At 40.9% G+C, this 16,304-nt stretch overlaps 1 protein-coding gene across 2 annotated transcripts; it reads right to left on the bottom strand.

The window, feature by feature from the left end:
- Window positions 1–575: 575 nt before the first annotated feature.
- Window positions 576–16,024, bottom strand: LOC311242675 (histone RNA hairpin-binding protein-like). Of its 2 annotated transcripts, none has more exons than XM_084331675.1 (8): window positions 15,867–16,024; window positions 14,184–14,306; window positions 13,733–13,846; window positions 13,312–13,374; window positions 7,032–7,166; window positions 6,397–6,546; window positions 5,962–6,055; window positions 576–2,393 (listed from the first exon to the last, which is right to left on the bottom strand). In XM_084331675.1, exons 1-8 carry the CDS (start codon window positions 15,929–15,931, stop codon window positions 2,322–2,324), a joined length of 816 nt encoding a protein of 271 aa, XP_084187801.1. In that variant the 5' UTR covers window positions 15,932–16,024; the 3' UTR covers window positions 576–2,321. The 2 variants fall into 2 exon arrangements, with proteins under 2 accessions (XP_084187801.1, XP_084187802.1); XM_084331676.1 differs by having other exon boundaries at window positions 13,312–13,368.
- Between the last annotated feature and the right edge of the window lie 280 nt (window positions 16,025–16,304).

The raw sequence follows: 16,304 nt of genomic DNA, 5'->3' as shown, positions 1-16,304 counted from the left end.
GTTTGCCGACAGGATTCGGGGAAAGTTTGGTTTTACAAACATGGCCAACGGCAAGTAGCATATTAGCAAAGACTTACGGCTATTCCAAATGGCACGAAGACCCTATTGTTTTAGTGGTTTGTCCACTAATGTCTATTATTGAGGACCAAGTACTCACGAGAAAAAGCCGGGAACGAGGTTAGGTCCAAACTGAACTGCACACTTGACTTCCGCCGGTGACAGCAAGCGACAACAAACCTTCCGGTCGGGCTTTCTTACAAAATAAAGGCACGGTTTGTAGTAGTAAATGGCTGCTTTTTTTTTTTTTTATCCAAAGCGCTTTACAATTTGTTCCTCACATTTGACCCATTCACTCACACACAGTCAGCGGAGGCGACCATGCAAGGTGCCAACCTGCTCATCGGGAGCAATTAGGGGTTAAGTGTCACGCTGCCCGGGAATCGAACCGGGAACCTCCGGATTACCTCCTGAGCCACTGTCACCCCCCATAGTAGTATTTTGTTTGTAAAAATCTGCAGTAGTAAAATGAACATGAATCTTTTAATTAATTGACTGTGTGAGAGAACATCGTGGCATTCATTTTCCATTCATGAATTTATTTCCAAAGATCCCATATAAAACCCCAATGTCAACAGCTTTGCAAAAACATTAATATACAGTAGAACAGCATTTGTATTCCAGAAGTATTTAAAACAAAAACAATGTACAACATATTCAATCTAATTACAGCGAGAACTTCTCTTTTTCACACATGAAAACCAAAAAATATATAATAACTGAAGCTAAACATTAAGAAGCACTTCATGTTAACTATTTACATAACAGTTCCTGACTGTTCAAACTCTAACTACCGTCAGTGGGTCAGTTTCCACTCCAATATCAATTCGATCTGAGGTTCACTTTCATTCATGTTCCAATTATCTGTTAATACTCTGGATGTGACAAATCTCTCAAGTCAAAACTTGATAAAAAAAAGAAAAAGAAAATCCATGTCTTTGTCCCAACGAGCTCCCAGGTGACCCGTCACACAGATCTTAACCCGTTCACTACCCCACAACAAAGGGTTAACCTTTCACTACCAGTCTATATAAAGGGTCAACCCTTTCACTACAAAGGGTTAACCTTTCACTACGACACTAGAGGTTAACCCTGTTCGCTATCACACTACAAAGGGTTAACCCTTTCACTGCCACACTACAGAAGGTTAACCCTTTTGCTACCACACTACAGGACGCTCAAGGTTAATAGTCTGTAGTGTGGCAGTTAAAGGGTTCAAATCCCACACTCTCAGCCAAGACACTAACTGATGGTTATGTTCCTGTTGGATTCTGGGAGCTGTAGTTAGTCCAGGAGTCTGAATGGGTAGGATTCTGGGAGCTGTAGTGAGTCCATGCGTCTGAACGGGGAGGATTCTGGGAGCTGTAGTGAGTCCATGAGTCTGAACGGGGAGGATTCTGGGAGCTGTAGTGAGTCCATGCGTCTGAACGGGGAGGATTCTGGGAGCTGTAATGAGTCCATGCGTCTGAAGGGAGGATTTAGAACAGTTTCTGATCTAATGACGTTGAAACTCTTCAGGCGTGAAACACAGCCAGCCTCAAGAGACAATACCACAAGTTCACTCTAATGCATGTTTTTAAACCTCAGAGGGCAGTAACTACACTGCCCTCTAGAGGCTAACCGCAGTAACTACAACACTTTTCAAAATGGACTTATGAGTGAAATGTAACTGCTCAATATCCATTTAATCTTGGGACAAAGATAGAGAAAAAGGGTATAAAGAATTCAAAATCACTGGATAGTCAAAGAACTTTAAAGCCATTTTCTCAGTTTCACTGTTTGAATAGTTAATGCGGTTAGCTTCTGCAGGGCAGTATAGTGTACTTAAAGCATGGTGTGGAGTCCCAACTCTCCTACTCAGAGGTCAGAGTTCACTGGATGTATTTTCCCACATTCTCAGGTCAGAAAACCCCCAGTTCCTACTTCTCATGAACACAACTTCAGCCACAGAGCAAAGATGGCCACCCACAAACCCCCTGGGCCAGACAGACACGCTCATCAAGCCAAGATGGCTTCCCATCACAATAGACCAGAGACCAACAGTCAGATACTTCTGTATTGAGACGGCAGTAGGGTCTCTTCTGGGAGTGCTTTATAAAAAGACTACATAGGAACATACTCAGAATAGAAAAAGTCTGGAGATTTGGTCTCATACTTTAAATAGAAATGACATTAGACTTGGCTTACTGTCCCAATACAGTGCTAGTTGACCCCAAAATTGCTGCCCAGTGCTATTTTATGGAACCAAGATGGCACCCTTTGTGCTATGGTGTGTTCGGCTCTGGGTTGTCAGTCTTCATCATTTTGCTGGGGGTTCCCAAACAGTCTTCATCATCCTGGAGTGAGGAGAGGAGAAGATACAAGATGATTTTTACTGATAATTATTTTTTTTAACAATTTATATTTAATGTCATTTCATCATTAACTCATTGGGCGCCAAAAACGTAATATCTCGTGTTTCGCCGCCAACGCTTGAGTGCCAAAAACATAATATCTTGTTTTTAGATCCTTTGATCTTTTTCCTTTGATCCCCATTCTAAACTCAGCCGGAGCTCCCTGGCACATTTGCAATGATGATCGAATCTCGCTAGGTGGCAGTATAGCCTACCTTATGAACATGCATGGGCCAGCTTGGTGCTGGCCCCACAAACAACTAGGGACTCGGTGCGAGCAGCAGTGAGCAGGACATGTTTGACAATTGTGATCGCCTAAAGCGAACTATTGGATATTATGAAAAAGACTAAATGGCAGAGGTGTCCGATATTATCAGCCGATATTGGCATTAAAATGTGATATTGAAAATGATCGGTATCTGTTTTCAAAAAAAATATATATATATATTTTTACATTTATTTAACCTTTATTTACCCAGGCAAGCAAGTAAGAACAAATTCAGATTTTATTTATTGTCAAAAGTATGCATAATGTTGTGTTAATTCCATGACAAGAGATATGGTGGAATGAACTACCCACCCCAGTTAGGACAGCCGAATCACGTCCAATCTTTCGCCGTCGACTAAAGACGCACTTCTTCAACCATTATCTGAATTAAAAAAAAAAAAAAAAAAAAAAAAAAAAAAAATCTAACCCTAACTAACCGTACTGTCATGCACTTGTCCTAATAAACTAACCTACACTGTAGCACTCAACACTTTGATGAACATTGTTGCTCAGCTGATAGAGTTGTGCCCTTCCTGATGGCTTGTCGTACAGAACTTGTAAGTCGCTTTGGATAAAAGCGTCAGCTAAATGACTAAATGTAAATGTAAATGTAAATGTAATGTTAATTACCTGAAATTATTCCGTTTTTTGGGGGGGGGGGGGGGGACGCTGCATATATCGGTATCGGAAATTAAGAGTTGGACAATATCGGTACCGGTAAAAAAGCCAATATCGAACATCCCTACTAAATGGATTATATGGATGATGATTATGGACGATATGGTGCGTTTCCACCAGACTGGACAATGTTGGACTAAGCACTTCTGGTAAAACGTGAAAAATCTATAATCAAACCGACCGACTGACAAGGAAACCTATTCAGCTCGGTCTATAGTCTGGCCGAAGCAGATGAAGACGGATGAGGGCTACCTAACGTTATATGTATTGATCCTGTTCTGATTCAAGACACTTTTGGACTCCAAGTGAGAAATGGTGTACCTCGAAACAAAGGTAACGTCTGTTTTACGTGCACTTTACCGAAACTCACATCATAAAACATGAGTCTGTATGATCGCAGCGTCGGATAAACGACCCCCCCCACCCCCGGCTTTGTGAAGAAACAAGGTCATGTGTTTACCTTTGACCTGGCAATAATATATGTTTCAGGCGAGCAGCCACGAGATTTGTGCATACGCTGCACAAAACACACTCACAATCTAGAAAACCAGCCTGGATTATTTTGAAACGGGGCAATGTTTATCTTGGGATTGTGAACGAACGAGGGTATGTAGAAGCAAACTCTCTTACATCTTAGACTATAAATAGTGTCGGTCAAATGAGCCATACTATTGTCTCCATAGCAGGGTTTCCGTTAGCCGGTAATTACCGGTATTTGACCGGCAAAATCTGTTGAAGTCCGACATATTAAATCTCTCCGGTCATAATGTCCGGTGGAAATTATTCCCTCTAAGCACAATTTGATTATTTCAATTGTATTAAAATAGGCTAAAATTAAACAGCCTATGCAATGAACGAAACAATCATTACATTTGTTTCATCGTTGCTTCACCAAGCAGGTATAATAATGACAACGATGTTGTCAGCAGGAGCAGTGCTGGATTTGCGAGAGCATGCAGCTGCAGAGCCACAGAACCCACGGAGCTGTGCCTGCACAGTGCAATACTCCAATTCAGCCATTGGCAATTCAGCTGTTGGGTGGGGGGTGCTGCTGAGCGGTCCCCAGACCGGACCTGAAAACACTGCGCTCTGAGGCTCTGCAGCTGCATGTTCTCGCAAATCCAGCAGCACCAAGGTGTTGGGAGGTGGAGATATACATCACGCAAACCCACGATAATGTTGCCGTCTCTCTCTGCCAAATTTATCAGTTCTTCGCTTGATATAATTAATACAAATGTCCAATATAACGGAATTCGTTAGCTCATAAAAATTTGATTATAACTAGTGCTGTCAGGCGATTAAAAAAATTAATCTAATTAATTACAGGATTTGTAATTAATTAATCTAATTAATCGCATTACCATTTTATGCCTCATATTCTATATTCTATAATCATATTTCAAATTGCATGTGTCCGGATGGCAGAATTCAGTACTGTATCTACAAAACCTTCTGTTTAATCATCTTCCATCTATTAATTTGCTTAGATTTTTCAGGTCTGGTCAATTTGAGCATGGTGTTATTCACAGTCAAAGATAAAAAAAAAAATTATTGATATTCTCATTTGGTTCATTACAATTTACTCAAAATAAAATGTTCATTCAATCAATCACCGCGCAGATTGATTGATTGAATGAAAATGTTATTAACAGATTGCAGAATGGGTACAATACAGTACGGCTCAATACACACAATTGTTAAGGGAATGCAGACCAGAGAGACTTTCGTCTTGTTTACATTTTCAATTCATAATGAATTGTAAGTAAGGGTGCAACTTGCACCGTGCAATCCATTCTTTGTGGATCTAGCCCACAGTATTTCTGACACTGGGAATACATTCCCTGAGATTCATAGATGTCCCTAGAATCAGATACCAAGAACATGCAAATGGACCATATTAAAAAAAAATCTGTAAATGTGTATTCTACATTCTTATGGAATGAATGAGATACAAAAAAAAATATTATATAAAAAAAAAAAAAAAAAAAAAAGGGTTTTTGTAATTAATTTTGAGTTAATTTTCATAACGCGATTATTTGCGGTGTAATTAATTAATCTAATTAACGCGATAAACTGACAGCCCTAATTATAACATACTGCTGTTTATTAATGTCGGGCAGACTGCCCACCGACACCTCAAGTCGGCAGCAGCACCAAGTCTCGAGGGACTTATTTTATTTGGAATATATTAATGACTGTATATACGCAAAAGTAGCCTAGTTTTAAGTTAAAATATTATAAATGCCTTGAGGATGTCATTCTTTATATATAGGCCTATCAATTGTTTTTAAGCTCAATAAACTCTGACCGGAATTGATCCCATTTGTCCGGTAGATTGAAATCTACCGGACACTGAGAACGGCAACAATTTTTTCTAACGGAAACCCTGCTCCATAGCTATAATAAAGAATATACAATAGCTCCGCAAAGATCGTGAAAACCGTTAACAGTCTGTAGTGTGGTAGTGAAAGGTTAACCTTCTGTAGTGTGGTAGTGAAAGGGTTAAGGCCTGTGGGCTGAATAAAGGAACATGTTCTAGAAGCAGTTGACCACGTAGAGTCTCACCTCCAGGAAGAGGGCCTTCCCGCAGGAGGAGGCGGAGTCCAGAGAGGGGAAGTCCAGCTCGATGTCCATCACATCGTCCAGGTCCAGCTCTTTTCTGCAGAAGAAGAAGAGCGACCACCGGGTCATTTCCTGTCTCGTTTGGTGCAGGGGTCACTAACATGAGTCGTTCTTTTACAGGAAAGCAAGTGCTGCCGCACTGATTATTACAGTACAGATGGAGCAGTCTATGTATGTTCATGAGTCTATAGAATGTTATTGAGGTCCTGTGTACAGTACAGTATATATATATATATGTTATATAAATCTAATGTCTCACATGTTATTGAGGTCCTGTGTACAGTATATATAGGTTATATAAATCTCTAATGTCTCACATGTTATTGAGGTCCTGTGTACAGTATATATATAGGTTATATAAATCTCTTAATGTCTCACATGTTCTCGTGCTCCTCTCCCTCAGGAGTGGGGGGGTCCCAGACATGGAGCTTGACCTTCCACAGCTTGATCTGCTGGTCCCACGAACGACGACTGTATTTCCTGAACTTATTAGGAGTCCTAGGATGAACTCCGGGCTGGCGGAGGTGTCTGAGAGAGAGAGAGAGAGAGAGAGAGAGAGAGAGAGAGAGAGGAGAGAGATTATTTAGCATCCATCGTTAGTCATGTTTATATTGTGAATAGGAATGTGTTGAGGGACCACACGATGGGAACCAGCGGTTTAAGTGACGGTTGCAATAAACTCGTTAACCATCATGAATGAGACTTGCTCTGAAATACGGGAGATCAACAGGAAAACTGTCCTTGTCACATCTACCATCTACATTACCAAAACGGACACACAGCACTTCAAATTATACCTCAAAGAGACCAGACGAGCATACAATCGAAAACATTATATTGTCTATTGACCATTGTTAAGTATATTAAAACCACCTCCAAATCCTGTGTTTTGATCAGAGAGCTGCAGGTAGAACAGGGCTCGTTCTTTCCTAGTCTACTTCTACCTAAAGTAGATTTCCCCAAATTGTTGGAGTCTTCCTTTAATTCATGCAGTAATGTGGTCCATGGCTCACTTGGGGATCTCCTTGATGTATCGGTCGTAGGCCATGGTGTTTTTGCCATAGTTGATCTGTTTCTGTCGTCGTAGCAACACAGACTCATCAGTCTCCATCTCTCCTCCGGGGATAGGAGACTCTCTGGAGTCAGAACTACACACATAAACACACACACAGGGCGGGTTAAGAGTCAGAACTACACACACAGGGCGGGTTAAGTCAGAACTACACACACAGGGCGGGTTAAGTCAGAACTACACACACAGGGCGGGTTAAGAGTCAGAACTACACACACAGGGCGGGTTAAGAGTCAGAACTACACACAAAGGGCGGGTTAAGAGTCAGTTCTACACACACAGGGCCGGTTAAGTCAGAACTACACACACAGGGCGGGTTAAGTCAGAACTACACACACAGGGCGGGTTAAGAGTCAGTTCTACACACACAGGGCGGGTTAAGTCAGAACTACACACACAGGGCGGGTTAAGAGTCAGTTCTACACACACAGGGCCGGTTAAGTCAGAACTACACACACAGGGACGGTTAAGAGTCAGAACTACACACACACAGTAGGGATGCACCGATATAAAAATGTGCAGCCGATACCGAATGTTCAACTAACACAATCGGCCAATACCGATACTTGTGGCAAAAAATATATATATATATTTAATTTCTTTTTTCCTTTTATGAAACTACTGTATATTTGTATATCTCTAAATGTTTTGATGAATTCAAAATGGAGGACCCTTGTGTATAATAATATAAAAAAAAATCTGGTCTTCATCCTCCAGTCTTAGCACTGTTGTTGTATTGAGCTGTACTGTACCCATTCTGCAATCTGTTAATAAAGTTTTCAATCAATCAGACAAATGTATAGAGAAGCTTTTATTATAACATAACAAAAAATTATATTATTGTTTATGAAAATGTGTTAGCCCTATGCTTGACTATTATTTTAGGCATGGCAAAAAATGGAAAAAAAAAAAGGCTACTTTTTGTGTTACAAATTGTGCTCACCGATATGAACATATGCCTCTTTACTAACTTAAAAAGGGAAACATCAAGAAATATGTTTATGGTATTCCATCATGCCATGCATGTTTTTTTATATATTTTATAATGCTCATGATTATTGCTGAAGTCTGAGTCATACAATAACCAGACTAACTTGACTAAAAAGTTTATGAGTTTTAAGAGTTTAATGATTGCCCAACCCAAGTTCAACCCGCGGGTTGAATGCCCATCATGAGAATATTCGTTTCTTGTTTTTTTTTTAATTAGCGATCTGAATTCATATTTCATCAACCGAGTCTACCGTTGGAAATTCAGCCACCCCAGGCGTTCAGATGTGAAAAAAGCGCCCCCTATCGTCTCCCAGATGGTAATTCACCCTTTTGGATTGAACTCAATGAAAATGAACAAGAAAAAAAAACGGACTCCACATTTTACTTCTCACTCATGCAACCGGCGTCAATCAGCTTCACTCTGGAGCCTCAGAGCAGCAGGGATTATGCGTTTTTACAGTATACGCGGTGGATCAATAAAAGGATCGATTTTTTCGAATGCCGATCAGGAATTGGAATAATCCATTTGGATACCATCTGATCTCAGGTAAGGAATCTATGTTACCAGTCTTAGGATAATCAGACCAGTTTTCACGGAGATATAAGCATTTCCCTATGTGTCTCCCAGGCTGTTTGACTGTGCGAGCGGTCAGGAACTAGGAGAATCGATTCAGCGTTTATTTGAAAAAAATTCATAAATAGGCGGAAAAATTACAACGTTCTAGAATATTCCAGTAAAGGGCGATTATCATGGAATGTCTTCTTTTTTCCGTGAAAACGAGTGCTTTTCAAAATGCTAGAAAACGGAAATGAACCGATAAAAAAACAATCCGCTTTGACAATGTTGACTGGAAAATGAGTCTTTGATAAGCGACAGGCAGATTAGGACATAGCCATCATTTAAAACATAGATTAGGCGATATTAACGCGAACATTGAAGTGGTGCTGGGCATTCAAGGGGGTAAAAAGGAATTAAGCTTGGGCTCTGAAAGTGTTAAGAGACAGCACTCACTGTATCTCTCTCAAACAAAGCTCCATGTTCTCCAGTAATATCTCCATAATCTGAGTTTGCAATGCATGTGTCGTGCCAGGTACAACAGAACCATTTTGATTGACAGTCGATTCTGCCAATTGTTCCTTTTTTTGCACTATTTATCTTTGTGAAAGTGTCTGGTCCAGCTGAAGACAAAGCAGAGAAACAGATTGGACATTGAGCATGACCTCAGAGTTGCTTTGTCTACCATCACCCCAGACTTTGAGACTCTTGTCCGATATATTATTACTATTATTTTATTTCATTGTGTTTTTAGCCCTAGTTGCACTTTTGTTGCAACCCCAGTTATCCCATTAGTTCCCCCAAACTTACTATAGGTCTGTTATGTTCATCATCATCAAACCTTTATTTGAATAGGCAGGTTAATTAAGAACAAGTTCTTATTTTCAATAACAGCCTATTTGGTTTATGTTAAGCTAAGGAGTCTGCTAAGAAGCATAATTATTTATTTAAAAAAAAATGTCCATTGGGTGTTTAGCCTTAGTTGCACTTTTTCGTCTTTATTTCAGTGCATGAAAGATTGTGTATTACTGCAAAAAAGAAAAATTGAAATAAATCATAGTGGTTCAGAAATGTGGGTCACGACTTAATGACGAAGGAAAATGTTGGGTCCCGAGGCTAGACCAGTTGAGAACCACTGCTCTAGTGCATTGGATCACTTTCGAGAAGCAAGAATCAATATGCTTTTGCAGTTTATGACGTCGTACAAAACTGAAAACGGATCTAGCAGATGGAAATCAAATAATTGGAATATTTTTTTCTCCAGACTCATCGGCCACAGGTAAGAGGAATCCAACGTTAATTCCAGCTCGATTGTCCATTTATTTCATTGCAATCCATCTGATCAACGTATGATGTTGTACTAAAGAAAGCCGTTACTGACAATCAAGGAATCATAAACGACCCCCCCCCCCCCCCCCCTTTCCTTCACGCATGATGGAGCATAATGTATACCGATCATATGCATTTGAATTTTTTTTAATGTAGCGTGTATAGGGACGAAACGCCAATCGATTATGTATAATATGCATCGGGCATATAACTCACGTTCTAGGAATTACTGCAGACTACTCTAAAAACACTTATATTCACGACGGTATTAAACGACAATGTATGAATGGAAAAATATAACGTTCCTACAACCGGAACAATAGATACCCGATATTGAATGGTCCATAGTAATGTCGATATAGCTATAATATTTAAAAGGATAACTCTACTTTTTTTTTTTAAATTAGCTTATTTAACATCTTCCCTGGAGTTAGACAAGAAGATGCATACCTTTTTTGTCTCTGTGCGTGCATTTTAGCTTTGGGAATAGACGCTCCGTTAGCATAGCTTAGCTTCATCACTGGAAGTGAGGCAGGACAGTAGCCTTACAGTGCCTTACAGTGTATTGCAAGGTCTGACATTGACCAAACTTGATATGCATGACCTTGGTGGGCTCTAGGTCAACTCCTGAAAGGGGGTCAATGTCAGACTTTGCAATCAAAAGTTAGGGGGCTAATAACCCTTGCCATAATTTCAGTGCGCCCCTAACTTTTGATTGCAAGGTCTGACATTGACCCCCTTTTCAGGAGTTGACCTAGAGCCCACCAAGGTCATGCATATCAAGTTTGGTCAATGTCAGACCTTGCAATACACTGTAAGGCTACTGTCCTGCCTCACTTCCAGTGATGAAGCTAAGCTATGCTAACGGAGCGTCTATTCCCAAAGCTAAAATGCACGCACAGAGACAAAAAAGGTATGCATCTTCTTGTCTAACTCCAGGGAAGATGTTAAATAAGCTAATTTAAAAAAAAAGTGGAGTTATCCGTTAAATAAGCTAATTTAAAAAAAAAGTGGAGTTATCCTTTAAAAGGTTATAGCCCTGCAAAGTAGGCGAGCGACTCCATAGGCTTACAGCGCTGGCAGTAGAGCTATGCTATATCGATGCTGAATATTTAAAACAGTTTCAATACTAATTTCCCGCAATATCGATACGTTCTGCACTATCGATACCAGCTGGCACACGGTCTTCTCTCATCCTACAGCAAGTTGTTGACGCACAACAACTAGCTAACGTTAGCCACCCAGCAACTGTAGCCAGCTAATACGGTCTGTGCTGGCTGCACCTTTTAATTCGCAATGGAGTGGAGCCAACTAACTGTACAAATCGATGTGATTGGCCGAGACTGTATTTTGTACGGTTGGCTGGCTGTTGTGGATTGGGGTAGCCAGCTATCTGGAAGTTCGTAGTGCAGTAGCTGGCTGGCTAACGTTGGCCAATATAGCTGTAACTGAACGCCAATGATGTGATCTTATGAGTTTCAGTTCATAGGAAAATACTTTTGACTATAATAGTCAAAAGTAAATTAATTTAGATGCCGTTAACACCAGGGTTCGAAATGAACGGGGGCTTGGGGCATAATGCCCTTGAAAATGGACAAAATGCCCTCGAAAATCAGTTAAGGGGGGCACTTAATGCCCCCGACAGTTTACTAATTATATATATTTATCCGGTAATGGAGCGTCTGTGGGAGTACGGTTCAGATGACGCGCAAATAAAAAAATTCATTTGGCGGAGCCGGTGTTCTGCACTGGCTGCAGGCAGCAGCAGCCAGCTGCCAGGTGCTAGTCAGTTTGTGTAAAAATGGCACGCACAATATAAATCAATCTTCATTACAACTTTAAAAACATAGCCATTAACATTACATAGGCCTACACACATCTTGCCATAGCGTTAGGAGTTTGTAAACACAACGCACGTTTTAACTATGGTAGCCCGACGCAGCCCGCAAGCTAATACTGTAGTCAATGAAATGTCACAGTAGCTACTAGCTACTGTAGCAGAGGAGGAAATGAGAGTCTGAGAGGCGGGGTGTTTAAAGACAATGATAGGCGTTTATTCAACATCCAAGAAGGCTAACATACAACTGTGTTTTACTAACTCCAACCGGGACTATTGCCGCTTTTCCACTGCATGTTGATGTGAACGTCTCCTCCTAACGTTACCGGAGCTGATAACATTGTCTGAGCTGGTGGTCCATGACGCTAAAATGTCCGTGGGGACCCGGCGCCAACCCATAGATAGTTCCAACTCACCGAATTACGTAATCCACCACAGTTGCACTCAATATTTAAATAATGTTAGTCTAAATAAATGTAGACAGAAACATAATAATTTCAAGCAGAAAACGAATCTTTCCATTAAGAACTGACAATCAGGGAATTTAAACATGGTTGACATTGTTTTTGTGTGTTTATATTAAAGAAAGGAAAGTCTAGTGCTGGCTGAGCATAGTGCTTGTTTGCAGTGCACTAAGTTAATACTTTGACAAATGTAGCCTATATTTTTCAGTCAGTTCGGTCTTTGTGTGCCAAACATTATTTAAGGCTGTAAACACTGTAAACCTTTTATTTTATTTTTAATAAATGAGAAGCATGTTTAGATTTGAGTGTTAAATTTTTTTTTAATAAAAATTAACATATATCGAACTGAAAACCGTAACCCCAAAATCGTGATACGAACCAAACCGTCCCATTTTGTGAACCGTCCCACCCCTACTGTTTATCATAAAAATTCAGTGCCCCCGAAATACAAAAAAAGCCCCCGAAAATCAATTAAGGGGGGCAAAAAAAGCCCTTGAATTTTTTTTTTAATTTCTAACCCTGGTTAACACGCATTCCTGGTGAATTGAAAATGGGGGACCCCGATGTAAACAAGACTAAAGTATTTTTCTGGTCTGCATCTCGAGCCGTACTGTATTGTACCCATTCTGCAATCTGTTAATAAAGTTCTCATTCAAAGTACTATTAACATTACTTAATTTCTAAAATTAGATTAGATAAGTTATTTTTAAATGTCCGATCTAAAGATAAACAAAGGGTTTTAAAAGTGTTACATTTCTCTTCTCTTATAATACCAGCGAGAAGGGGAGGAGAATCGACCAGCAACAAAAAAATAAATATTAAAATATTTCCCAGTGGTATCGAAAATCGATACTTTAAGGTATCGTATCGATGTTAGAAATTCCAGTATTGTGACAACACTAGTCAGAACTACACTATATATACACACTATGAATAAGAGTAAACAGTATACACAAGGTACCCTAACTGACATGATATACGCCATACGTTTTAGTCCGTACAGGTATGCACAGTATGTTTTAGTGTTTAGAGAGATGTGCGTTACCTTCCAGAAGAAGTCTTTCTTTCTCTCTGATTGAAGTCTGCTGCCAGTATCCGTCTCCTGTAACTAAAACACACACTGTTAAAATACCGTCCTGTAACTAAACACAACATACTGTTAAAATAGCCCCATGTAACTAAACACTACATGCACTGCTAAATACTGGACACACACCTCTAAACACAACGCACACCGTTACGGTAGAACATAAAACATAGCAACATGTTCAGTGTTCCAATACCCAGCTCTATGTGTTCTGATCAGCTCTGTGTTCCAGCTCTATGTGTTCTGATCAGCTCTATGTGTTCTGATCAGCTCTATGTGTTCCAATACCCAGCTCTATGTTCTGACCAGCTCTATGTTCTGACCAGCTCTGTGTTCCAATACCCAGCTCTCTGTGTTCCAGCTCTATGTGTGTTCTGACCGTTGCATGTCTCTGTGGACATCTCTCTTCAGCTCCTCGCTCTCCACCTGGCTGCCCCAGTCAGTCTGCTTGTCACAGCGCGAGACCGGCCCCTCGCTCTCTGGAGTGGTGAAACTAGAGACACATTGATGTTAAGTAACCCACCGAAGATGGATACACATGTACATAACGACGCATGCACAGCAATATTCTCGATGCTTAACCCTCTGTCATGTGGCAGTGAAAGGGTCAACCTTCTGTGTTGTCGCAGTGAAAGGGTTAACCATTTGGTAGTGTGGCAGTGAAAGGGTTAATGTGTAGCGTCATGTACACGAAGCGAGAGACACACAAATCGGTAGCGCATGTGAGAGAATAATAATATCTCGTTATTATTGCTGCTGCCATGCGTTTTTAAGATGAGTTATAAAAAAGGGATTTCCATAAATATTTGCTGGAGCATCAAGTGACTCACCTGCTGTTTCTGTCCCGCTTCCATCCCTGTCTCCCGTCAGGACTCTCTGGCTCCCCGTTGGTCCTCACGCTGCCATCCACCCCTCTCTTCCGGCAGTGAGACCAGCGAGACGGGCCGTTGTGTCTGCAGAGAACAGTAAACATCTCCTTTAGAACCGATGTCAGTGTTTAGATCCATTCAAACAGAACGCAGGTGTCCAGAGAGACAGTCAGTGGTCTATCTATTGGCAGTCATTAGCATCAAGCAACCATTAGCTGTCAAGAGAGACGCAGACATCCAGTTTCATTTAATTTCCCATCTTATTTAAACTCGAAAGGCACACGAGTTTCCCCCTCATTTACGGTCACATTTAGTGTACATACAGAAATAAGTAGGACAAAATTAGCTAATCACAATAATAAGACAAGGAAAAAAGAAAGGGTAACAAATCAATGAAAACCCTACAAAATGATTGACAAAGGTTGGAGATCCAAGGTTCTAAACTCTGCAACAGAAGGGAGAATCACAAGCTTTAATGACTGTTGGGAGCTCATGCCATGAGCTAGAAGGGGGGCATCGCTGCAAAATGCAGACATACCCTGTTCAGAACAAACTAATAACCAAAAAAACTTCACATCCTGAAAACTCAGAACTTTAGAATCAAATAAAAATGTAGTCCCAATTACAAGCACGGAATTGCACAGTGCAAGTACACGTTATATAGAGTATTACTAGCGTACACCGTGACTAGTAAATACAACAACGTAGACTTCACACTAACGTGATCAGAAGTTGCTTTGTCACGAGAGCGCCAAATGCAGCCGTTAGCTCAATCCTAGCGGCTAAGCTAACACCGCGTCCTGTATTTGTAGGACATAATGGTAAACATGTTGGCTGACGTACCTAGCTAGCTAAAAGGTACATCCATAGTTTGCCATTTGTGTACTTTTGGTAAGCATCAGAGCTGAATAATAACCATCCCGCTTAAACTAACGGAAAAGTATAACATGATGACAGAATACTGCGATTAGCAATACGGCTAACGTTAGGAGTGGATCCGTAGCTACACCAACAATCTAACGTCTCTTTAGGCAACAATTTACAACTTGACGTTAATAATATCAAGTAACCTCATGCACTAACCTACAACTTGGTGGCTTTGGGCTAAATGTTAGCCTGCTTCGGGCACAAGAAAATGGAAACTATGTTCACCAGCGAAATACGATTAACAACACAAAGCAGGGTTTCCTAAGGCTAAAGCTAAGCTAACAGCAGGCTAAAGCTAAGCTAACAGCAGGCTAAAGCTAAGCTAACAGCAGGCTAAAGCTAAGCTACCAGCCGGCTAAAGCAAAGCTAACATCAGGCTAAAGCTAAGCTACCAGCCGGCTAAAGCAAAGCTACCATCAGGCTAAAGCTAAGCTAACAGCAGGCTAAAGCTAACAGCAGCTAGCAGGGGACACCAACACAGCCTGTTGCGTTTGGCGGTTAAAATTTCCAACGAAGACACCATTTTGACAATAAGACAATAATGGAGTTTAAGTAACATGCATTCGGCGCGGAACCATTTAACGTGCAGCAAGATGGAGGGCCGCCATCAGTGCAGCTGGTTTATTCCAGCGAACAAGACTGAATCAGGAAAACCATGAATGTTTTTTTTTGCTGGATTAAAGAAGACATTTTAAACTATTAACTTTGACATCTCACCTGTTTTCGTCTTTCTCGTCGTGGTCGACATCTTCTGCACGCCTGCTTCTGTGTGTGTGAGACATAATTATTATTATCGAGTTTGATAGTTGCGCGTTAAACCGAACAGAGCGCCGGTGTGTCGGGTGCTGCTCGGCGTGTCAGTCGGTAGTGACCTGGTCGCGTACCAACACGGAGGAACAGCTGCGCGCGCCGCCTACCGTCGTCACAACAAACCACACGTCATGTGAGCGGAAGTGACGGATAGGGGAGGAATTTGTCGTCTTCTTCTTCTGTACTTTATAGAAGGGTAGGTAGCGCATCGCAGCGCCGCCTACAGGAATATTTTTACGACTGACAACTCATGGTGTGTCAGTGTTCTATAATGTTCAGCAATTCTGGGGCATATAAACAATAAACAAGACGAACGTCTTTCTCTGGTCTGGTCTGGTCAAAATT

This window comes from Notolepis coatsorum (genome assembly GCF_963971535.1).
Source record: "Notolepis coatsorum genome assembly, chromosome: 16".
NCBI classification, from domain to species: Eukaryota; Metazoa; Chordata; class Actinopteri; order Aulopiformes; family Paralepididae; genus Notolepis; species Notolepis coatsorum.
The sequence above is the reverse complement of the archived record's forward strand: the minus strand, read 5'-3'. Positions and strand labels throughout refer to the sequence as shown.

Excerpts from the sequence above, each read along its gene's own strand:
- LOC311242675 (XM_084331675.1), bottom strand. The coding sequence starts at position 15,931 with ATGTCTCACACACACAGAAGCAGGCGTGCAGAAGATGTCGACCACGAC. Across the intron at positions 7,167-13,311 it reads AGAAAGACTTCTTCTGGAAG|TTCTGACTCCAGAGAGTCTC; the intron begins GTAACGCACATC and ends TTATGTGTGTAG. Across the intron at positions 2,394-5,961 it reads GGAAGGCCCTCTTCCTGGAG|GATGATGAAGACTGTTTGGG; the intron begins GTGAGACTCTAC and ends TCCTCACTCCAG.